Source organism: Schistocerca gregaria, chromosome 3 (genome assembly GCF_023897955.1).
Source record: "Schistocerca gregaria isolate iqSchGreg1 chromosome 3, iqSchGreg1.2, whole genome shotgun sequence".
NCBI lineage: Eukaryota > Metazoa > Arthropoda > Insecta > Orthoptera > Acrididae > Schistocerca > Schistocerca gregaria.
In genome coordinates this window covers 754,452,907-754,479,452 of record NC_064922.1, presented here as the reverse complement: position 1 = coordinate 754,479,452, position 26,546 = coordinate 754,452,907, and the positions used below count along the sequence as shown (strand labels likewise).

The following is a 26,546-nucleotide window of genomic DNA, read 5'->3' as shown; positions in this document are numbered from 1 at the left end:
CCAAACTAGTGCATGTGTCCAAGAAAGAGTATGTATAACGTATACTGACACGTGGGCTCATACTGCAGTTCTTTACAAATTTGACTCCATTTTGTAACCACTGAAATGACAATATCACACCCCCTCAACCTGGGAAGTTTCTTTTCATTTCCTCCTCTCCTTCTAGGTGCCCTTCAGGCAGTATAACTATAAACAGATAAGGGTCTGTAACACTCCTCAGGGTACTCCCAAAATTGCCTTTACATCTCTTGATTTTTTTTCCCCATTTAGAACAACATATTGAGTTCTGTCTGCAAGGCTATCCTGGATCCAGTTACAAATTTGGTCCAATACTCAGTATTGTTTTTTTAATTTTTCCACTAAATGACTACACTATACCCTACAAGTCACTTTACTGCTTATGGCAGAGAGTTCTTTGCACCAATAATAGTGACTTTCTGTCTGTTTTCATTTGTGTATTAAGCAAGGGAAATGGAACCATCTGTATTCCTTGGTATTCCTGTGCAAAATATATGACAGAGGAAGCAGAACTGTCACATGGTTTTCCTCAACTACTTGTTTCCTAAATTCACTCTAGAGGATTTTGAAATGATTGTGTCATCTTTATTATAAAGAGCCCCATTTACAATCTCTGGACATTTTTGTTACATTTTCATATGGACTGTACCAACTGTTTATGATGCTAACAGAACATCTTTGAATTCACTTTATGCCTACTTTCATTCTTAATTGAGACGGACTGTAAATGATGAAACAGTGTTCTGGAATTGGTCATGTCTGTGATTTCCTGTACAGGTGCACAGCAGTTTGTGAGACTCCTTCCACTAAATCCACATTTGCCTTACCTATCATTGATTTTCACAGTTTGCTGCATTTAATAGTACTTCTTAGTTGTCTTCTTTTTCTTCTTCTACACTTCATGGATTATGCATTGACTCCATTCAGGCTTCACATATTGTCTGTCCGTTTATTCTTAGGTCTTTCAACATGTCCTCTTCCTGCTGGATTGTAAGCTAATGCTAGTTTGAAAAGTCATTTACGGTTCTTTCTCTGTACCCATTCATATAACATGTTTTGGTATTTGGTTATACTACTTTCTTTTTGCCAATACCCAGCATTTATTGCCATGAAGAAGTACTGTAAGAGCCATAGTTTTGTAAAATTTTACTATTTCTTATGTGTCGTCCTCCAGTTATTTGGGTTTGGGTTGTCAAACTGGCCTAGACAGTTATAAACATCTACAAATAAAATTGCCTACATTTGAAAAAATATGTGGCACCATTCATCATTACCTCTTAGTGTTATACCTAAATATTGGAAAAAATGGAAGTTTAGCATTAATGATAGCTAATGGAAGTTTAGCACTAATCTTGTAAGCAGATACTAACATATTCTTTCTGTTATGGATATTTTTTTAACATTCATTCACATTTAAAGAGCGCTGCCATTCTTTCAATCTATGGAAATTTATGCATAAAACTTTCTAAATTGCCTTTCAATCATTGTAGACATCAGAATCATCAGTTAACAATCTGATAGTCCTACTGATATTATTTGACACAATAATTATGTGTATTGAAGGGTCTTATTTTGCTTACGTATGACACATAAGATGTTACTTTCATTTCTATCTCCATTTATCATGTATCATATTAGTACAAGTTTTTCTGTTAGTCAAAAATTCATTATACAAACTGCAGATCTGTGGAGACATTCCATAGGATTATTTAATGGTTATTAGTTGACAATATGGGAGTGCTGAATGGCTTACAAATATTTAAAAAGATAAACTTTCCATTCATCTCTGTCTGCTGTTTGCAGGCTATAATACATGAATAAAGAAGTTGTTTTTCACGTAAGTGTTTTTTAGAATCCTCACTGATTCTCTGAGAGAAGGAAAGTGCGAAACACAATTTTTTGGTGCTACCGAGTAATAACAGCTGTTGCAGACAGGTTGCAGGGACCATTGCTTACAGTACTACCAATGGCCGTATAGGTGGTTTGACCACAGCATTGGCAGGCTACTTGGCACACCTACTGCCCATTGCCTTATTTCAGTGTATGTTGTTAGAAGCAGCACATCGGCACGGCATATGAGCACCGATACCAGTATAATAACCCATCATTTCTAACCAAAGTATTTTTAGCCTGGCAGTACTATGAAGGTACATCCATACCAGGCAACAAGGTAATGGGGTTCTGCAAGCTACTTACATGAGACTGGACTCCATCATAAACGAGTCAACTACTTGGGCTAGTTCCACTCCTGGAGGCTTTGCCTTCCAGTTGGTGGGCTACCATGGGCTCACTTCAGCCACAGCTAGTCTCCTGCTCTGGATGGCACTAGTTCATGTCTAGGGCAGTGCAACCACCCAACTGCTTGCACTCGTGCACGCAAATCTTCCCAGCAAGCTGCTGTTTACAGGAGAGCCTCCACTGCCACAGCCTGTCTTCTGATATGAGAACATGGCAATAAGTTTGCTGGGTAATGTTAATGGCTATTGTCAGTAATTACTTACCTTTCCTCTTTCCATTTTCCTTTTCTCTGTTTATGCTTAACTTTTGATTTGGGTGTGTGGAAGAAATCTATCACAGTGTCATTTACAAGAGTATGATCAAAGGAGGTTTGATGTTGGAAGCATGAATGATAAATAGATGGACCAAATACTGGTAAGCTGCAAAATATTACCATGTTTGTACAGCAAGGATCTTTGCAGAACTTTTTTTTCCCCAGTGCATGATGAAAGGTAGTTTAATTCTGTGGAATAATGTTGTTGCAACATTCAGGTGCTGGTTGGTTGTTGATACTGTGCAATGATGACAATGAATCAGAAAGTATCGGGGGTTCATAGAGGCATGACATGAAAGGTGAGTTGTGAACCATATGGTCCTATCATACTTGGCAAGGTTTCTAGCATTCTCCGAGAAAATTTTTTTGTCACTGTTTGTACAGAATCCATCATATCCCTATGTAGGGTAATGCCTTTTGAGTTAGGTAGATGTGTCTACATCACAGATGAAGTACTATTGATAGTAGTTTTTTCTGTAGACAGAGAGTCTTATAAAACCATCTGAACAGAGGAAGCTAGTATTGAAAATAGCAATATGTTTTGACGGATGCAGAGTGACCAAAATCAATAAGGCGTACAAGTGAGTTGGACTTATGAATTTTAGGAAACATTTAAAAGAAGAACACATGGGGAGTGATGAAGGTTGGGACCAGGAGGAGGAAGTGGTGGTTTCAGGTGAAAGACATTTGCAAGTATTCAGATCAAGTAGGATATGTGGTAGAGAATTTCAGTGTTAAGATTTGCAAGTACAGTAATCTACCATTTGGCAAATACTCTCCATCAGCTAATTCCTGTAGTATACGATCACAGTAGTGAACCAAATGAGTTGGCATAGTTGTTATCACATATTTTGGAGGAGCAGGGTTCAAATCAACATCTGACCCTCACAATGTAAGTTTCCAGCTATTTTCCCTAGCTGATTAAGGTAAACAGGGATGGTTCCTCATAAAACAACATGGAAATTTTTATTCCCCATTCTTGTCCTATCCAAATTTGTGTCCCACCTATAAAGGCCACATCATCAACAAGATGCTGAATTCTCATCTTTCTTCACAGTACTGAGCCTTTTCCACAGGGATAATTATTAGTTTAAGACTGGTCTTAAGACTTTATGTGGTACAAGTTACAGCAGATATGCTTTTTCTGTGAGGGATTTTGGAAGTGACAGAGGCAAGATCGGAACTGTCAAACTCTTAAAAAGTGTACCTGTTGATGATTGGGTGAAATTAGCGGGTCACTTAGTGTCTAATTGTTGTGCACACTGAAAAGTTTGCATCTGGATAATTTTCAACTGATGAAGTTAAGACAAAGTGTTATTGACAGGTCATGGGAGTTGGTGATAAGAAGGTTACAGATGACAAAGGAATATCTTCCACTGCAATTAGTGACTGATGCACAACAGATATTTGACTAATCTAGCGTGAATATAATTAAGTGAAAGATTAAAAATTCAGTGGGATTCAGTGTGTTGGGGGGACTATATTATAACAATCATTTGCATGTACTTTTAATTTTTGTACTCTAGTTACATTTTTACAATAGGAGACTATCTCTCTTTCGCCTTCCTTCTTAAACTCTGTTCCTCTTCTGCCGTTGCCTCCTATTATATTGCTCTCTTTCCTTCTGACCTCTATCAATTTCCTCTCAACTACTCCACTGGCCTAACTCCTCAAATCATCATAATCATTACGTCACTTCACCATTTCCACTGACCTATCATCAATACAACAACTAACACACTTTCCCTACCACACTCCCATCTATTTGCTTTATGCACCATTCTTCCAATCTCTGGACATAACTCCCATACTCATAGCATCCATTCATAATTGTCATTATTTCTCCTCACAACCTCTCAGTTTTACACTCTTGCCCCTTTTTCTTTCACTCTCCTCTCCCTCCCACCCCATCACAGTATTGTGTTTCCTCTCCTTACCTGACTTCCTTTCTGTTTCTACAATCCTCCTCCTGCTCCCACTCCTCACTCTTCCATATCTTCTCTTCCTACCCCTCACATATCCTGTATTGGTATCCCTCTCACTGATTCCTACATTTCCCACCTTCTCCATCAATCTCTGATTTCTCCTTCATCCTCCCCATGATGTAAGTTTCCAGCTGTTTTCCCAAACTGATTACGGCAAACTGGGATGGCTCCCCACAAAACAACATGGAAATTTTTATTTCCCATTCTTGTCCTATCCAAACTTGTGTCCCAGCTATAAAGACCACATCATCAACAAGATGTTGAACTTTCATCTTTCTCTCCAATACTGTCCATTACTTTTTTCACCCTTTGTGTCTCCCCCAGCTATTTTCTACTGTTCTTGTATTCCTCTCACCCCTCCAGTGTGTTTTTGATGACTGTGATATTTGTCTTTCTCTGTTCATATCATACTTAAATTAGCTCTTCTGCTGACAATATTCTTTTTATTTTTCCTATCCCCTACACGACCATTGACCTATCATTTATTTTGATTTGTGTTCGCTCCTGGTGGATGATTATTATGTTGAGTAGAAGGAAACATTAACCTGCACTGGAATTTTTTATATTGCCAGCAATGAAGTTGACATGAACAATGAATGGTTCCTTTAGTGTACTATATTACACTAAAAAACACAGAAATTGTATATGAAACATTTTATTACAGCCTGGCAAGAGCCACTAGTGAAGATTTCTTTACTATATTGCTTCAGTCCACAGATTACATCAGATATCCTGCATACCAAAGGTAAACAGGAACCCTGATAATAGTCTGTGGACTGAAATTGGTTATACAATAAAAAACGTTTTGTCAGTAGCTCTTGGTACTGAATAATGATGTTTTTTTTAAATATTTATGAGCTGTGGAACACTACATTCTTAAAACAATTAGTATATTTACCTATGATGAGCCATACACCAAATCGGATCCATGTGAATACATCCAACATCATCATTAAATAAGTGTTGACAAAAATACATATTGCAGGCAGAATTGGTATAAATGGTACCTGAAACGAAAAAATTCTTTACCATTCAAACTACAATTACAATTATAGTTGAGCAGTTCTACATATGCATGCACCAAGTTTATGCCATAAGCAAGATAGGATACTGGAATACTGAATTTTTGTCCAGTGTGCAGCTTCTGGATAACATATAATTTCCCATACTAGGAATATTGTAATCCTTTTGGAATGAGTGCTGAATGACAAATTGAAATTTCAGAAACAAAATAAAATCAATGTATCATTCAAAACTTTAGTTTTCCTGCTACCTGCATTTTCTTCACAATCTGGGAAGGAATGGATGATATCATCAATATGCTTGATTAGTACTGCATGAAATGACTTTCATAACATGTACTTCATATGTCTTGAGATTTAATACATTCTTGTTCTTGTTGTTGTTGTCTTCAGTCCTGAGACTGGTTTGATGCAGCTCTCCATGCTACTCTATCCTGTGCAAGCTTCTTCATGTCCCAGTACTTACTGCAACCTATGTCCTTCTGAATCTGCTTAGTGTATTCATACCTTGGTCTCCCTCTACGATTTTTACCCTCCTCAATGCCCTCCAATGCTAAATTTGTAATCCCTTGATGCCTCAGAACATGTCCTACCAACCTATCCCTTCTTCTCGTCAAGTTGTGCCACAAACTTCTCTTCTCCCCAATCCTATTGAAAACCTCCTTGTTACTTATGTGATCTACCCATCTAATCTACAGCATTCTTCTGTAGCACCACATTTCGAAAGCTTCTATTCTCTTCTTGTCCAAACTATTTATCGTCCATGTTTCACTTCCATACATGGCTACACTCCATACAAATACTTTCAGAAACGACTTCCTGACACTTAAATCTATACTCGATGTTAACAAATTTCTCTTCTTCAGAAACGCTTTCCTTGCCATTGCCAGTCTACATTTTATATCCTCCCTACTTCGACCATCATCACTTATTTTGCTCCCTAAATAGCAAAACTCCTTTACTACTTTAAGTGTCTCATTTCCTAATCTAATTCCCTCAGCATCACCCAACTTAATTCGACTACATTCCATTATCCTCGTTTTGCTTTTGTTGATGTTCATCTTATATCCTCTTTGCAAGACACTGTCCATTCCGTTCAACTGCTCTTCCAAGTCCTTTGCTGTCTCTGACAGAATTACAATGTCATCGGTGAGCCTCAACGTTTTTATTTCTTCTCCAAGGACTTTAATACCTACTCTGAACTTTTCTTTTGTTTCCTTTACTGCTTGCTCAATATACAGATTGAATAACATCGGGGAGAGGCTACAACCCTGTCTCCTCCCTTCCCAACTACTGCTTCCCTTTGATGTCCCTTGACTCTTATAACTGCCATCTGGTTTCTGTACAAATCGTAAACAGCCTTTTGCTCCCTGTATTTTACACCTGTCACCTTTAGAATTTGAAAGAGAGTATTCCAGTTAACATTGTCAAAAGCTTTCTCTAAGTCTACAAATGCTAGAAAAGTAGGTTTTCATTTCCTTAATCTATTTTCTAAGATAAGATGTAGGATCAGTATTGCTCCACGTGTTCCAATATTTCTGTGGAATCCAAACTGATCTTCGCCGAGGTCGGCTTCTACCAGTTTTTCCATTCGTCTGCAAACAATTTGTGTTAATATTTTGCAGCTGTGGCTTATTAAACTGATAGTTCGGTTATTTTCACATCTGTCAACACCTGCTTTCTTTGGGATTGGAATTATTACATTCTTCTTGAAGTCTGAGATTCATTTGCCTGTCTCATACATCTTGCTCACCAGATGATAGAGTTTTGTCAGGACTGGCTCTCCCAATGCCATCAGTAGTTCCAATGGAAAGTTGTCTACTCCCGGGGCCTTGTTTCGACACAGGTCTTTCAGTGCTCTGTCAAACTCTTTACACAGAATCGTATCTCCCATTTCATCTCCATATACATACTCTTCCATTTCCATAATACTGTCCTCAAGTACACCGCCCATGTGTAGACCCTCTAATACTCCTTCCACCTTTCTGCTTTCCCTTCTTTGCTTAGAACTGGGTTTCCATCAACGCTCTTGATATTCATACAAGTTGCTCTCTTTTCTCCAAAGGTCTCTTTAATTTTCCTGTAGGCAGTATCTATCTTACCCGTAGTGAGGTAAGCCTGTACATCCTTACATTTGTCCTCTAGCCATGCCAGCTTAGCCATTTTGCACTTCCTGTCGATCTCATTTTTGAGACGTTTGCATTCCTTTTTGCCTGCTTCATTTACTGTGTTTTTATATTTTCTCCTTTCATCAATTAAATGCAATATTTCTTCTGTTACCCAAGTATTTCTACTGTCCCTCATCTTTTAACCAACTGGATCCTCTGCTGCCTTCACTACTTCATCCCTCAGAGCTACCCATTCCTCTTCTCTTGTATTTCTTTCCCCCATTGCTGTCAAATGTTCCCTTAAGCTCTCCCTGAAACTCTGTACAACCTCTTGTTTAGTCAGTTTATCCAGCTCCCATCTCCTTAAATTCCCACCTTTTTGCAGTTTCTTCAGTTTTAATCTACAGTTCACAACCAATAGATTGTGGTCAGAGTCCACATCTGCCCCTGGAAATGTCTTACAATTTAAAATCTGGTTCCTAAATCTCTGTCTTACCATTATATAATCTATCTGATACCTTCTAGTATCTCCAGGATTCGTCCATGTATACAACCTTCTTTTATGATTCTTAAACCAAGTGTTAGCTATGATTAAGTTATGCTCTGTGCAAAATTCTACCAGGTGGATTCCTCTTTCATTTCTCTCCCCCAATTCATATTCACCCACTATGTTTCCTCTCTCCCTCTTCCTACTCTCGAATTCCAGTCACCCATGACAATTAAATTTTCTTCTCCCTTCACTAACTGAATAATTTTTTTTATCTCATCACACATTTCATCAATTTCTTCATCATCTGCAGAGCTAGTTGGCTTATAAAGGCAAGGGCTTCATGTCTATCTTGGCCACAATAATGCATTCACTATGCAGCTGGTAGTAGCTTACCCGCACTCCTATTTTTTTATTCATTATTAAACCTACTCCTGCATTACCCCTATTTGATTTTAACCCTGTATTCACCTGACCAAAAGTCGTGTTTCTCCTGCCACTGAACTTCACTAATTCCCACTATATCTAACTTTAACCTATCCATTTCCCTTTTTAAATTTTCTTACCTACCTGCCCGATTAAGGCATCTGACATTCCACCCTCCAATCCGTAGAACGCCAGTTTTCTTTCTCCTGATAACGACGTCCTCTTGAGTAGTCCCCCGCCCGGAGATCCGAATGGGGAACTATTTTACCTCCGGAATATTTTACCCAAGAGGATGCCATCATCATTTAACCATACAGTAAAGCTGCATGCCCTCGGGAAAAATTACGGCTGTAGTTTCCCCTTGCTTTCAGCTGTTCGCAGTACCAGCACAGCAAGACCGTTTTGGTTAGTGTTGCAAGGCCAGATCAGTCAATCATGCAGACTGTTGTCCCTGCAACTACTGAAAAGGCTGCTGCCCCTCTTCAGGAACCACATGTTTATTTGGCCTCTCAACAGATACCCCTCCGTTGTGGTTGCACCTACGGTACGGCCATCTGTATTGCTGAGACACTCAAGCCTCCCCACCAACGGCAAGGTCCATGGTTCATGGGGGCATTATAATCTCACATTTTATGTGGTATTACTGGAGAGGACTGCAATTACTAATTTGTGCTCTACAATACTACTTCCCTTTAGAATTCAAAATTTGACCTGAAATGCTGATACATCTGGTAGGGACCAAAATTCTGCACATTATACAAAATTTGATCCCTTCATGCAGAACAACAATTCTCAAATACCACCACTTCTCAAGTTCTTTAAAACTGCTTTAATAGTGTTTACCATATCATCAATTTTTGTGTACCTTAAAAGTTAATTCCTTTTTTGACACTGGTTGCCGTCCAATGGAAATCAATATACAGACAATACACAGTAAAACAATAATGAGACCTGATATGGCCAATGGGTCTACTGCTTCAATAGATGAGCCTGCTTGTATCACAAGCTGTGATGTCAGGATGCATAAGATTACTGAAAGAGAAAGAAAATGATGATATTTTCAAGAACACGTGTGTCATATCTGTAATCTTTGTAAGTACTTGATCAAATAACTGTGTGTCTTACAATATAACACAATTTCATAAGCAACAATTTTTGTTGATAATTTTGTTGGCCTTTTAAATTTGTCAATGTTTAGTATTTGTCTCACAGTGGCTTTAATATTTGATTGTTTAATTCTGGTTCCTTCAGCTGAATCTGTGTTTTGTTTCCCAGCATCTTCCTCCTCAATTTGTAGATGGTCTTCAGTTTCTCCTGTATACCTATGAACATAAAAACAACACAGAAAAATAAAACAAGAAATTTTCAAACACAATTAAATAATTATCTTCAAAGTCATTACACACAACTATAATTTTGTTGTTATATTATTATGAATTACAATTGTTTTTGGAAATTGATTTATACTTGACAAGAAGCTGTCCTCTTTGTTGTGCCATTGGATCTATTACCTATATTAGGTAATACAGATGAAATACTGAATTTCCTGCCTTAGCTCCTGTGATTTTTATTACACCCTGTGTGACCAATAAGGTCAGAATCATGCAGAAGAGCCCTCTTATAAGACTTTATTGAAACAGATTTCCATAGAATACTTATAATGAACATTTCTGTTTTGAAAAACAGAAATACAATAGTTTCCCATAATTTATGTTTTATTCAGTTTTTTGACAGCTTAAACACACTGATTTTACAGACCTGTTATGCTTTAATGTGGTCTTCAGAGGATTAGTTTGAATACATATTCTTGTTACCACCCAGTTGATGATTTCCATGGAATACTGATAACAGAAACTTATATTTAAAACAATATTGTAATAAATACAGGAAAGACCTTCATTTTATATGGCAGAAAAAGAATAATTTCTATGAAGTTATTCTTCATTTTTCCATTTTTCTTTTTTGATCATTCGAGACCAATGAAATTTCCAATATTGTAATGTTTTAGTGTGGCCATTAAAGAATTAGAGTTTTTCTATTAATATTGTTTTTACCATCTAACTGATGGTTTTGAATAACACTACCTTTCACGATAGTGGAATTACTGTAGTGTAGACCTTAATAATAATTTTTTGTGGAACAAAGTGAATTGCCTGTTAATTATTTTGCCTATAGTCTATTTCTACAGCTCATTCATACTTCTTTCAGACAAGAGTTCTGCTAGGAATCAAAGATCCATGTTAACAGTGTTCTAGTATGTAACAATGCAAGACAAAGGCAAGGGCCTGTTGCTGAAAGCATACCACACCATGCACATCATGCTGCCACTGTAGGAGCAGCAGCACATCTGCCCAATCAATGACCAATGATATTACTGTAATCATGGATGCTTTTGCAGACGATGTGCATCGCAACTGCAATGGCCACTCTGGCAAATGTAACTACTGACCATTGGGCAGGCTTGACAATAAATTAGCAGTTTAATCCTTAACTTTATTGCATGTACATGTGCTTACTCAGCAGTCTAGCATTTTTACTAACTGTGTAATGTACAGTTCCATTGTCTTCAGTATGGAGAGAGACTGTGACTGTCATGTTCACATGTAGGCCATCACTCACAGTTCCAGGTGGTGCAGTTTGAGGCTGTTGCTGATGCACATGCAGATCTGAGGGCACTCAGCACATATAACATGGTCCCCCAATTGGCCCACTAACGATGATGCTTGAGTTACTGCCCACATGAGGTTCACCCTTCACCTGTTGTCAACTGGGAGTCATCCCAAGATATGGGAGGCAGTGAAAGACTTTCTGGGGGACCCATTAAAATGTCTCCCTAGTGCATCTGACAAGTAGGTTTAAGGTGCTCTCTGTGGTTAATGAAGATCCTGAGCCAGATGCTGTTGCTTTTCCTTTTGTAGTGGAAGCCTCTCAGCCTGCAAGATCCAGGCAGCCACAGAGATTGGGATAATTGATACTTAGGAGCTCCAATGGTAGGCATCTAAATGGGGCCCTTAGGGACATGGCTGCCAAGAAGGGGAAGAAATCCAATGTGCATTTAGTGTGCATACTGGGGCATCATCCGAGGTGTGGAATGGGTTCTTCCAGATGCCATGGAGAGCACAGGGTGTAGATAATTGGCAGATAAATGCAGGTGGTGGCTCATGTCAGTACTAATGATGTGTACCTCTTTGGATCAAAAGAGAGTGTCTCTGGTTTCATCCACCTTGCTAAATTAGTAAAGACTGCCGGTCTGGCTTGTGAGACGAAAGCAGAGCTCACCATTTGTAACATTAGTAACAGGGATGATTGCAGACATTTGGTACAGAGCTGAGTGGAGGGTCTGAATCAGAGGCTCAGATGCTTCTGTGGCTATGCAGGCTGCAGATTATTCCACTTGCATGGTAGTGTGGTGGGGTATTGGGTCCCACTTAATAAGTTTGGGGTCCACTACACATAGGAGACAGGTACATGGGTATTGGGGGCTGTGTGCAGTGGTCTAAGGAAAAAGCAAAAATGGTTTCAGTCTCAGAGGGTGTAGGGAAAATACAGGGCAAGGTTTGACCTAGGAACATTACATATTACAGTAGTAAATTGTCACGGCTGGACTGGGAAAGGGCTGGAGCTCCAGGCACAAACAGAAACCACTAAAGTACAAATCATTGAAGGTACTGAGAGCTGGCTGAAGCTGGAGATAAGTTCAGCCAAAAATTTTACAAAAGACCTAATGGTGCTCAGAAAGGATAGATTAAATACTGTTCATTGTGGTGTGTTAGTTGCTGTTAGAAGTAATCTATCTTGTGGCGAAAATGAAGTAGATAGTTCCTGTGATTTTGTATGCACAGAAATCCTAATAAATATTTCCTCCAAAAATTATTTTCAGCAATTAGTTCAGGAGCCCACTCAAAGTGTAAATGGTTGCAAAAAGATATGTGACCTCTCAGCAACAAATAACAATGACCAAATAGGGAGCATTATGATGGATACTGGGATTAGTGACTACAACATTGCTGTAGCGAGACCGTACACTGTAACATCCAAACCCACAAAAAATAAACACAAAATATATCTATTTAAAACAACAAATAAAAATTCACTAGACAGCTGCCTAGAGGACAGCCTCCATTATCTCTAAACTAACTATAAAAAGTGTAGGCCAGATGTGGCTTGGATTCAGAGAAATAGTATCAATAGCAATGGATGGAATGGACCCCACCCCCTCCCACTTCCCACTTGGTATTCCAAACAGGTCAGAACAATGTTGCAGAAATAATGAAAAAAGCATTTAAAATTTAAAAGAATGCAAAATCTCCAAGGTTGGCCAAATTTTACAGAAGCTCAAAATGTAGTGTGAACTTCAATGCAAGATGCTTTTAACAGTTTCCAGAATGCAACTCTGTCTCGAAATCTGGGAGAAAATCCAAAGAGATTCTGGTCATGTATGAAGTATACCAGTAACAAGACACAGTCAATACCATCACTGTATGGTAGCAATGGTAATGTTGCCAATGACAGTGCCAGAGCTGCTAAATACAGTTTTCTGTAATTCCTTCACCAAAGAAAGCAACGTAAATATTCCAGAATTTGAATCAAGAACTTCTGGCAACATGAGTAACTTACAAGTAGGTACCCTTGGTGTAGTGAAGCAGTTTAAATCACTTAGTAAAGGTACATCTTCTAGTACAGATTGTACCTATTACATTCATTTCAGAGTATGCTGACGTAATAGCTCCTTAGTTAGCAGTCATATACAATCACTCACTCAAGGAAAGATCCATACCTAAAGAGTGGAAAATTGCACAGGTCACACCAATTCTCAAGAAAGAACTAGAAATAATCCCATGAAATACACACCAATATCACTGATGTTGATTTGCAGTAGGTTTTTGGGTCATAAACTGTGGTCAAACATTATGAGTTACCTCAAGGATAATGAGCCATTGACACTGAGTCAGCAGAGCTTCAGGAATTATCATTCTTGTGAAACACAATTAGTTCCTTATTCTCATGAAGTGATGAGTGCTGATGACAGGGGATCTCAAATTGGTTCCATATTTCTAGATTTTCAAAAGGCTTTTGATACTATTCCTCATAAGAAGCTGATAATCGAATTGCATTCCCATGGAGCATCATGTTAGTTGTGCAATTGGATTCATGATTTTCTGTCGAAGACGTCAGAGTTCACAATAACTGATGGAAAGTTATCAAATAAAACAGAAGTGATATTTGGTATTCCCCAAGGAAACATTATAGGCCCTCTGCTGTTCATAATCTATGTAAGGGATTTAGGTGACAATCTGAGAAGCTATCTTAGATTGCTTGCAGATGATGCTTTCATTTACTATTTGATAAAGTCATCCTGTAAAATTTTGGTTACATGATAAATTACATTAATCTCCAGGCTGTCAGTACAACTAAATACCTAGGAATTATAATTACAAACAACTTAAATTGGAATTTTCAGATAGGTAAAATTATAGGAAAGATGAACCAAGGACTGTGTTTCATTGGCAAAACACTTAGAAGAAGATGCAACAGATCTATCAAAGAGAATGCCTACACTACCCTTGTCTATTCTCTGCTAGAATATTGCTTTGCTCATGAGATCCTTATTAGATAGGATTGAAGGAGGACATAGAAAAAGTTCAGAGATGGGCAGTTCGTTCTGTCTCATTGCAAAACAGGGGAGAGGGTCTCACATATATGATACATGATTTGGGGTGGCAATCATTCAAATGAAGGCATTTTTCATTTTGGTGAGATCTTTTCATAAAATTTCAATCTCCAATGTTCTCCGTTAAGCGCAAAAATATTTTGTTGACACCCATACATGTAGGAATAAATGATCATTTTAATAAAACAAGAGAAGTCAGAGCTTACATGGACTGAGTTACGAGTTCATTTTATCCACACACTGTTCAAGAGTGGAATGATATAGAAACATTGTGAAAGTGGTTTGATGAACCCTTGCCAGACACTTAAGTATAAATTGCAGAGTAGACATGCAGATGTAGATGTAGATGGGCATGCTCTTATCCCAACTTATCTCTGCCTATGTTAAACACCAGCACCGGCTCATTAGCAACTACTTTTTCAAGCAAATCAGGGAAGGATGGTTCTTTTATAGACAATTTAGTTGCAGTTGTAAAATTGGGGAGTGAAGAGTAATTATTAACTATGGCTTGATTAAAGTTGATGGGGTATGATAGGGCATATGTGATATGGCATGAGCCGGTATCAAACAGAGATCGCATTCCACACCAATGCTGGCAACACAAATCAGTTCCACAGATATTAGAGAAGGCTCCCTGCAATCTGCAGTGATGTATGGAAGGCACTACTGAAGACCACACCTTCCCTCTCAGCATGACAGTGCCCTCACACTGAGGTCAACATAGTGTCAGGCTGGCAAGAGCTCTCCCCACTTTGAGATATCAGCTTTAGTAGCCAACACCGTTGTCTAGGACCAACATGTAGATAATTTCCTGAAAAATTCTTAGTGTTGAACATTGTACCACAAGAGAACAGTCTGTTAATTAGAGCATCATGTGATTCTTTGCTATCCCGTGACAGTTGTAAATTATCCAGTACTCCTGTGACAAAGAAGTGTGTCAAAGTTAGGTAAATCTTTTATTCATTTATGTAATAAAAGGAACTAATGTTTCATGTGTTCTAGTTTGATGAGCCTTCTCTCAGAGCAATCAAAGAAGATACAGCTGTAGCCAAATGAAAGTGTTTTGCCAGCTCACAAAAGTGAGAAGCTTTTGAAAGCTCAATCTTTCCATGACATCCTGGAAGGATGTAGGAATGGCACAGGTTCAAAATGGCTCTGAGCACTATGGGACTTAACATCTACTTAAACCTAACTAACCTAAGGACATCAGACACATCCATGCTCAAAGCATGTGGTTGCGTGGTTCCAGACTGAAGCGTCTAGAACCGCTCGGCCACACCGGCCGGTAATGATATAGGAAGGGGAGGGGGACCATCTAAGTTTTATCATGAGCTGCTTAATAGTATAAATCGAAAACAAGGGGAATCCATGGAAAGTTTTGTTAACAGGATTAGGGAGTTTAATATTAATGCATATGAGCTAATACACAATGACATCAATGAGGCCATTTTTCATTACGTGCGACAGAGAGCACTAGACGAATTCTTGGGGAGTTTACTGGCCAAAATGTCTCATAAAGTGCAAGCTGAAATTCTACGGTCCATAACTTTAGCAGAGACAGATGCAATGACCAGAACTCGGGAAAAGAAGGTAGTTTTTAATGCAGAGATTGTCTGCTATCAGTGTGGTTAGTGTGGTCACACTCAGCAAAACTGTAGGAAATCTCAGTGTGGGAGTGGGAAGTGTAATCAAACTGGACACTTAGAATGGGAATCTCAGCTCATGTTTTCACAAGAACAGGGAAGGTGGTTGCAGGTTAGAGATTGCACAGTGATGTTAAACATCAAAGATAACAGTGTGGTCATTGTGGAGTATTCTCAGTAAATGTGAACACAGGGTACCTGTGTGCTGAATCAATGGCAGACTACAGTTTGACTGGCTGTGTAGGAGTAAGGAGGTGTAAATTTTTACTGGGTATGTATCAAAGATAACTACAGCAAATGAGGGTGTATTTCAAATAAGTAATTTGAACCCAACTCATTGTGGATTAAATGGCATATGTGGTGGTAGTATTCATTCACCCAGTTCTGAGTGAGAGGAAAAGATTTTTGGGCTTGTGTGAAAGTACTTCCTTGAGTTAGCAATTGCTATGATGTCATATTTGGGCTGGGTTTTCTGAGTAGAAATCACGCCAAAGTCATCTGGAATGGCACAAAGCTGAGCTGAATTATATTTAATTTTGTTTGGGTTTTGCTTCCAGAAAAACCAAAATCTCACATGCCTCATCCCTGTCTCAGGGGAAGCAAACTAAACTGCCTGCATGATTCCTTACGTACTACTCATGGGATAAAATACCGAAAGGTACAATGAAGTTAGTCTGGATAGATGCAAACACACATTTGCCATTACTTTGTGTGTAGTTTAGCCCTGTGTAGAAAATGAGCATCTAGATAAAGTGCAGTGTTTTGTACCTTGTTTATCATGTATAAAAGAGGTTGGTGGAAGCCAGGTAGTGCCAGTTAGGGAGAATAATTTTGGGTCAATGAAAGTCAATCTACCATGAGAAGCACAGATAATCAAACTGGAAGTGGGGGAGGAAGAAAAGTTGGATAGGAATATCAATATGAAATGCTCTAAAGCATCACAACCTGTCAATTTAGCTGCACACTGGGGAAAACTCTCATATTTCAAGGAAGTGATAGGGAGATAATAAAAAAAATCATTACTGGAATATAAAGAATTGTTCAAACTTCCCCAACCAATTTGTTTTTTTGTGGTCTTTCATTTAGATGGAGTCATTTAGGGGCGAGCATGGCAGGTGGTACTGTGGCTGGAGTGCTGAATGAAATAATGTATTTGTATGAAGCATAAAAGTAAGTTTCTGTGCAATAAGCAGATTCAGTTTAACTGTTTATTTTGAAGAGTTTATTGCTCCAGGTGTTCAAAGTACTGAGTGACTTAATATCTGAGTATCTGGTATTTACTCACCTGCACTGATACCTTACACCTGATGATGAGTGACCGGACAATCTAAAATGAAGAAATATGTGTGGGAGAATAAACTGAGGGAATGATATTAAAATCAAACAGGTAACTGTGAAAAAACTGGAAGTGCGTGCCAACAATAAGTGGTAGGATAGCCATTTCTCAACTGTGGGTAGGAGTGTGGTGTGACATGTAAGTTCTGTGGAATAGCATTTACCACTTCTAAACATTCAGGTCAATAAAAGATGTTTGTGAAAACTGGATACATTATTAGGTAGTCAGCACTTCCACCTGCTGTGGAGGGCTGTTTATGCTTTGGTGTTGTGGCTTGGTGGTGCCTTAGAAGTCATGGAAAGGTGTGGGCAATAATATCAATGCCAGAACAATTGAAGATTATATATGAGAACTGTTAGTCTGCAATCTCATATCATTTTATGGAGTACTTGGGTGTAATGATATATGTGCTTATGAAACTGGATCATCACTTAAGCCCAGTCATAGGTAATGCAGATGGCAGATCTTGGTTCATTGGTAGGATATGGGTAAAATGGTATCAGTTTACAACACAAATTACTTACAAATCACTTGAGGAACCCACCAATAGAATATTGCTGAAATATGCTGGATTCATTCCAAACAGGACTACCAGGGGATACTGAAATAGTGAAAGGATGGCAACATGAATGGTGACAGGTTTTCTTGACCCATGGGAGAGAGTTATAGAGCTTCAAGAACCAGTGTTAGGTGAGGAATATGTTATCAAGGTGGTTAGGTCAACTCCTTTTAACCAAGCTCAGGGATGAACATTAGAGAGAAAGAGAGAGGGGGGGGGGGGGGAGAGAGAGAGAGAGAGAGAGAGAGAGAGAGAGAGAGAGAGAGAGAGAGAGAGAGAGAGAGAGAGAGAAATTTTCTCTTGTTAGTTAGTTAGTTATATTACTTGTTCCATGGATCATGAACACGATTCTTTCGTAACGATGTGGAATGTGTCAAAGTACACAAGATTCATTTATCCAAAATAATCATTGTTAGTCTTATATACGGTACAATTGTTAATGCTTACTGTATTTCTTTGGCCTATGTCTAAAAATTCATCTATGGAGCAGAAGGAGTTGTCATTCAGGAATTCCCTTAACTTACTTTTGAATGCCGATTGGTTGTCTGTCAGACTTTTGATATTGTTTGGCAATTGACCAAAAATCTTTGTGGCAGTATAATTCACCCCCTTTTGTGCCAATGTCAAATTCAATGAACAGTAGTGAAGGTCACCCTGTCTCCTAGTATTGTAGCTGTGGACTGTGCTATTAATTCTGAAGTGATCTGGGTTACTAACAACAAATTTCATTAGGCTGTATATATATTGTGAAGCTACTGGCAATATCCCTAGTTCTTTATATATTTGTCTACAAGATGATCTTGGATGAGCCCCAGACATTATTCTGATACCTTCCACCAAACCAATGACAAGTACTTGCCCAGACATTGCAGCAAACTTGACTCTGCAGCACAATTATTAACAGATATCCAGCATGTCTCAAGACTGATTAATAGTGTAGCTGACTCCTTGTACAACAATCTGATCAGGAGCTCCATGACATACTCAAAGATACTGAGGGAGGCCTTCAACTCAAATTTCTAAATGTGCCAGGAACAGATGTGCAATTATACTGTGACACCACCAGTGGAAAGACTTGCCTGTATGTGCTAGAAGAGCTCTGCAAACCCCTTTTTCATAGCCTTCACAACCTCTGCAAACTAGGAGTCAGGGGAAATGCTTAAACTTGTCCATGCCCATTATGTATGACGCAGACTACAGAAGTGTTACCAGGAATGGGCTTGTGCATGCCTAGGCTGCCAGCATAGTAAAGTTTTGTGCCATGTCCACACACTCAATGGAAACTTTCTGGAGACAACTTAGAGATATGCTCATGTTCATATTGACTTTTTGGGAACCCTGCTATAGCCAAATGGACAACATTATTTGCTGACAATCACAGACAGATTTACATATTAGCCAGAAGCAATTCCAGTGGACAACAACTCCACAGAGACACTGGCAACAGCATTCACGTCTCAGTGGGTTGCGCATTATTGTTGCCCACTACACATTACTATTGACAGATGGCACCAGTTTGAGTAGGAGCTATTTGTGCATCTCAGCAAGTTTTGGAGTGCAGCCCACCATTCTACCACAAGCTACCACCTGGCCAGCAACTGGTATGAGGAGTGATGGCACAGAACTCTTAAGATGGTGCTCATGTTTTAAGTGGACCGAATCTTCCTATTTGTCCTACTTGGCCTGCATGCAGTGTGTAAGCCAGATCTTGATGTAGCAGTGACAAGAATGGTAAATGGCAAGACACAGTAGCTGCCAGGGGACTTTGTCAATATACACACCTCAACAGGAAGTGATTCACATCTGCCAGATTTCATAGCACAGCTGAGGGAGCACGTATCCGATCCTGGTCCGTATTTTGTTATGGCTTACATCAACATTTCTACACAGGAACTGTCCAACAGTACTAATGTCTTGCTCCATAGAAATGGTGTCAGACCAGCACATATGCCTCCTTGTAGTAACCCCCACCATGACCTGGCTCCACCATAACAAGAAATTGGGCATTTTAATCATTGGCAGACAGCTTAATGTTTCCAGTGACCCCCTAAAGGCTGCAATTGTGTTAGAAAACACACTACTCCATAGCCATGTCACCCACCTCCACTGTCATCTAAACATAGTTGGCTGCCTCCCATCTCTCCAGTGCCACAGCCTCTATGCCAGATACAGCCTGGTCATCATGTACATTTTTCTTCAAGATTCCTAAATGACGCTGAGCCCGGTGGATGCTGGTGAAGCTTCGCTTCTCCTTAGGGGGCTGGTGTAGCTACCACTTGAGATCGCATGCTTAGCATGCACAATCAGCTGATTGCCACAGAATGTCAAGGAGTTCATGTACCTGGCATTTGGGGAGCTGCCTTGTGTTTATTTCTTTCCGCAGTGCGGATGCTCTGTGAATTCCGTGATCTAGCACTTAATTATTCTATTGTTATTTACTACTATCTAGTTCTTTCACTACTGCTGAGAGAACTAAATGTTCATATCCTCTCTCCTATTGGAGGTTATTACACAGAATAGATGGAAGCAATGTATGTGAACTCAGAGCAGCGAATTATTGAATGCAATAACTGCCATCTGTAGTCCACATGCTGAGCACAGCAAACTAAGCCATCGTCTCATGTCCCTACAAGATTAGCGACATATATCTATGTAGGCATACATCTGTATTCACTCACGAGTCACCAATGTTTCATATAACACATTATGTGACAATAAATATTCTGCTCTATTCGATTCACAGTAGACGATAACAGACCGTGAATGGAAAACAAAAGAAATGAGCTACTTAATTATAGTCTTACGGCCAGCAGAAGTAAGATAGGCAGATTTATGAAGGATGAAGGAAGATGACTACTTTAAGAGCTGGCAGGTATTGGACAAAAATGAGAAGGAAAGAAAAATATGACACGTATGCTCCAAAGTAGTTGTAGAAAAAGAGTAAGTGCCAGATCAAAATGTTTTGAGGCAAGGATATTCACAACTGGTTTTTGAGGTTGGATACTTCACTCTATTAGCAACATCTCACAGAACTGTATCTGTTGCAAATAAATCATTTCAAACACATTATGTTTCCCCATTTTATCAACTTTCTGACTGAATTCTTGTAGATACCATCAAATCACTCCTGACATACCATCTAAATCTACACAAAGGGTGTTAAAAATGAGTTGACTATTTTGAGAGGTGGTAGTACCTATTAAAACAAGAAAAAAATTCAATGAACATGGAATCTAAAATGTATGCCTTAAGAGCTTTGAGCAATTGTTCATCTTCAGTGCTGTGAAACACATCTCTTCTAATGCAAGTTCTTTGCAGTCCATATTTTGGAGGAGGAAGTATGGACGGAAATAATAAATAAATGTCCAGTAAACATGGGCTCTGAAATTCATACCTTATGAGCTATGAGCTCTTGTTCAATAGAAGAGATGTGCTTGACAGTGGGAAAGATGAATGTGTGCCCATAGCTCTTAATTAATGCATTTTACAGCCCATTTTATTGGACTTTTTTCTTGTTTTGATGGTTACTATCAGCTCTCAATATCTGACACTTTTTTAACGTCATGTATATATCTTGCAAACAACTTCGAAGGTGCATAGCTTTTTTACCTTATGTTACAGTTTCTACCATTCCAATCATACTTGGAGTGTGGGAAGAATAACTGATTGTGTGCCTCTCTGAGTGCTGTAGTTAGTCTAATTTTGACTTTTTGGTCCCTATGGGAGTGATACATAGGGGGCTGAGGTATATTTCTAGAATCTCCACTTAATACTGGTTTTTAAATAGGTGTATGTAGGAGGATACAGTGCACACATTCATAGCTAGTATTCATGTCACTGATGAATCCTTTTCTATGGGCCTTATGTCATGGTTCAAGATATATTTCTACATCAAAAGCTTCCCCTCCCAATGCTGGAGATATCATCAAAGGCTAAAAGTCTAAGGTGACAGTTCCAAACTCAAACAATCAGCAAGCCAAGCTGTTTACATGCATCCAAGAAACACTAATGTTGTGAGGTCAACAGCTATTGGGGTCATGCCAAGATTTGTTACTAAGCCTGTGATGAGGAAGAGTTGGTGCTGTTTATTTTGTTTAGCCCAGAACTTGTCTAGTTTCAGTCCTTCTTCTTTTCTGTTAAATTACTTCTCTTTTGAATTAGTATGCCTTCTCTGTACATCCTGGAACACTAACAGTTGGTTCTTGATAAAACTGCAGTACTGGGGAAACAAATTTGTTGGTTTCCTGCTCCCATCACATGATCTACTTCAGCCACTTTATCTATGTTTCCCAGACAACAGTTGCTTCTGTGTTCATTAAGTTGAGTGTTAATGCTTCTTTTTGTAGTTCCTAGGTGTACTTGATCACATATAAAATAGATTGTGTATACTCATGCTGTAGCAAGTGGTGGTGGGTAGATACTTTTGCATTCACCAAATATTAATGCAACTTACTTGTTCATTTAAATATTTAAATAATAGTTTGACGTGCAAGCCAGAATCTCCGTGTTGGGATAGTGTTATTAAGGAAGCTGTTGAAATCAGACTATCAAGAAACCTTATTAACAGAGATGGTGGATTTTGTTTAAATGCTGCTTGGAATCTGGCTCTGTCTCTCCTAAAAAAACAGAGGGACAAAATTAGTGCTACCTCACCTGGTGATTAATAGTAACTATCGATATTTCTGACGTGGGTTATCTTTGGTTGTGTTGACACTTGTTCTGTGTGTGCTATCTTCCTTGTTTCTCCTCTATGAACCGAGGTATTAAATTTGCTTGCACATTTTTCTTCCTTGCATTTGTGCCTTGAGAATGGCAGGGTGTGCTCCTGTCAAAATATCGGCGGTGTCCAACGACGTCATCCGGCAGCAAACCCGTAAGTTATTTGAACATTCGATTCACCGGGAAAAGTTAAGGTCTCACATTTAAATATTGTTTAAATACTGAGTTCTTTTAGTACTCTGACCTGCTCAGATAACCATGAATGTTACAGCACCTGCTTCCAGGATTAGGAGGAGCAGCAGCTCATGTTTGAATCTGCAACCTGGATGTGGTTTTAGGTGGTTTCTCACATCCCAGCAGGTGAATTTCAGATTGATATCCTACATCGGATATATGCTATGCCAACATTTAAAACATTTCCTCACACTTGCAAATAGAATTTACTCTAGATTCTGACAGGTATAGCACACTGATTCCATCCTGGAAAGTGGAAAAGGGCAAGGGGAGGGGGAGGGGGAGGGGGGGGGGGGGAGATGAACAGGAGAATGATGACCTTAGATGTTTATCCTCCTTAAATCCACAATCAGCTATCAGCAGCTTAGCACTCAGCTGATGATATCCTATGTGGTTGTTGAGAGCTTCTGTAAAGTTTGGAAGGTAGGAGATGAGGTACTGGCAGAAACATCAGTAGTCATTAGACATAGTGAGAGAGCAGAATGGGGCACTCCATGGAACTCACAGACTTCAGTCAGGAGATTGGGTGTCACTCGTGTCATTCATCTGTACGTGAGACTTCTAGTCTCCTAAAAATCCCTAGGTCCACTGTTTCTGATGTGATAGTGAAGTGTAAATGTGAAAGGACGTGTACAACACAAAAGCATACAGGCCAACCTCATCTGTTGACCGACAGTGACTGTCAACAGTTGAAGAGGGTTGTAATGTGTAATAGTCAGACATCTATCCAGATCATCACACAGGAATTCCAAACTGCATCATGATCCACTGCAAGTACTATGACAGTTAGGTGGGAGGTGAGAAAACTTGTATTTCATGGTCAAGAGGCTGCTCGTAAGCCACACATCACACCGATAAATGCCAAATAACACCTCACTTGGTGTAAGGAACATAAACATTGGACAACTGAACAGTCGAAAAATGTTGTGTGGAGTGACAAATCATTGTACACAGTGTGGCAATCTGATGGCAGCGTGTGGGTATGGTGAATGCCCAGTGAATATCCTCTGTCATCGTGTGTAGTACCAACAGTAAAATTCGGAGTCAGTGGTGTTGTGGCGCAGTCATGTTTTTCATGGAGGGAGCTTGCCCCCCTTTTTGTTTTGCATGGCACTATCACAGCACAGGCCTACACTGATGTTTAAAGCACCTTCTTGCTTCCCACTGTTGAAGAGCAATTCACGGATGATGACTGCAACTTTAAACATGATCGAACACCTGTTCATAATGCATGACCTGTGGCGGAGAGGTTACATGACAATAACATCCTATAATGGACTGGCCTGCACAGAGTCTTGACCTGAATCCTACAGAACACCTTTGCGAGTTTTGGAATGCTGACTTCATGCCAGGCCTCAATGACTGACATCAATACCTATCCTCAGTGCAGCATTCCATGAAGAATGGGCTGCCATTCCCCAGTAACCCTTCCAGTTGTTATCCAGGCTAAGGGTGGGCCAACACCATATTGAATTCCAGTGTTACTAACAGAGGACACCACGATCTCGTATTGTAAGTAATTTCAGCCAGGTGTCTGGATACTTCCAGATGTCTGGATACTTTTGAGTAAATAGTGTAGTATTTCATTATGGACAACTGCATTATCTGTATGAAGTCTGACTGTTAATACTGCCTGCAAAATCATTAATATACAATATGAACAGCAGTGGTTCCAGCACCCTTCCCTGGGACACACTTGACATTACTTCCACATCTGTTGATGGCTCTCCATCCAAGATAACATGCTGCATCCTCCATACCAAGAAATCTTCAGTTCACACATACATTTTGCTTTATCCTCATACGACTGTATTCTTAATAATCAGCATAGAAATCAAGAAATATTGCATCTGCCTAACCGAATTGCTTCATACCTTTCAGTATATCATGTGAGAAAAGTCTGAGTTGGGTTTCATATGATCAAAGTTTCTGGAATACATGCTGGATTATCATTCTGTTAAAGATATGAAATTATACTCATATATTAAAAACAAAGATTCCAAGACTTACCAAACGGGAAAACGCCGGCAGACAGGCACAAGAACAAAACACACAAACACACACACAGAATTACTAGCTTTCGCAACCGATGGTTGCTTCTTCAGGAAGGAGAGGGAAAGACAAAACGATGTAGGTTTTAAGGGAGAGGGTAAGGAGTCATTCCAATCCCGGGAGCGGAAAGACTTCCCTTAGGGGGAAAAAAAGGACAGGTGTACACTCGTGCACATACACACACGCACACATATCCATCCGCACATACACAGACACAAGCAGACATATGTGTATGTGCGGATGGATATGTGTGCGTGTGTGTGTGTGCGCGAGTGTACACCTGTCCTTTTTTTCCCCCTAAGGGAAGTCTTTCCGCTCCCGGGATTGGAATGACTCCTTACCCTCTCCCTTAAAACCCACATCCTTTCGTCTTTCCCTCTCCTTTCTGAAGAAGCAACCATCGGTTGCGAAAGCTAGTAATTGTGTGTGTGTGTTTGTGTGTTTTGTTCTTGTGCCTGTCTGCCGGCGTTTTCCCGCTTGGTAAGTCTTGGAATCTTTGTTTTTAATATATGTTTCCCATGTGGAAGTTTCTTTCTATTTTATTTAAATTATACTTATATATATACTATATATTAAGTCAGAATATGTTCTTAGAGTCTACAACAAATGAATATTAAGGGTATTGGATGGTAGTTTTGTTGATAACTTGTGCTACCCTTCTTGTAGACAGTTGTTTGAGGGCTCTACAGTAGATAAGAGGGTAACTCAGCTGCAAATTTCATATTCTGTTAGGGATACATCAGTCCCTGGAGCTTTGTTCAGTGTTGGTGATTTCTGCTGTTTCTCAACATAACTGATACTAATATCTGTGAAAAAAAAGAAAACTCCACATTCTGGCACTGATGGGCTTATCAGGATAAACCAGTCCTCTATCAGTGGTATCAGTGCTGGATGTGATATGGAAGAGTGCGGGCTTAGCACACTGCTCTCTCAGAAGTTATATTTCTTGACCTTGGAGCCTTTATTCTCACTCAAGTATCTCCTCAGTTGGCATCATGAGGTGAAGTGTATGCACCCCTCTTTCAGTCCTCCCATCAAGGAAAAATCCTTGGCAGTACTGAGAATTGTTCCTGGGTCCTACACATAGCAGCCAGAAATGCTGATCACTGAGCTAGAGTGGTGGATGGGTTTGCTACAGTAGTCATTCAAAGCTTCACACATTGTGATCTTGACAGCCAAACATGTTTTATTGAACATCTCCTTATCTATAGCCCTATGTCTTGTTTTATACCTGTTATGCAGTAGTCTCTGTTTCTTCAAAGGTTTATTTGCCAGAGAGGTTACTTCCATCATGAACTGTTATGCTAGGAATATATCTGTCAAATATTTATTTACCAGCACATTAAGATTTTTGCCACAGCCTTCATCAGAAAAAGAGAAACACAAACCATTCCTTCAAACATGCAAGCACACGTCATGCACATGTGATCACCAACTCTAGCAGCTCAACCTTCTCTACCTGTCAAAGGAAAGATGCAAGTGTGACCTTAGTGCACAGGTGACAGGTACATTTGTTCTAACATGCACCACAATCTACAGTTATTTGTGCCTTGTACCCTACATAACTGCCACAATACCCTATTCACCATGCTGAATGAGTCCCCTGGGCATAAACACAGAGTACACCTGGTGTTACTTCCCATCCACTACTGTCATTTGCATAAGGGCAACAACAATATACCACATGTTTGAAATTACAATGATTACCAGATATCTATCCCTTCATGTTTACCTT

The 26,546-nt window shown here is 39.4% G+C and overlaps 1 protein-coding gene across 1 annotated transcript in view; it reads right to left on the bottom strand.

The window, feature by feature from the left end:
* The window catches only part of LOC126353930 (cationic amino acid transporter 3-like), a 122,105-nt gene that overhangs the window by 6,671 nt on the left and 88,888 nt on the right, over positions 1-26,546 (bottom strand). Inside the window, exons 11-13 of the mRNA XM_050003191.1 lie at positions 9,723-9,919; positions 9,463-9,629; positions 5,453-5,561 (exon numbers count right to left, since the gene is read on the bottom strand). Of these exons, the coding sequence (XP_049859148.1) occupies positions 5,453-5,561; positions 9,463-9,629; positions 9,723-9,919 (473 nt within the window). The remainder of the gene's footprint in view (positions 1-5,452; positions 5,562-9,462; positions 9,630-9,722; positions 9,920-26,546) is intronic.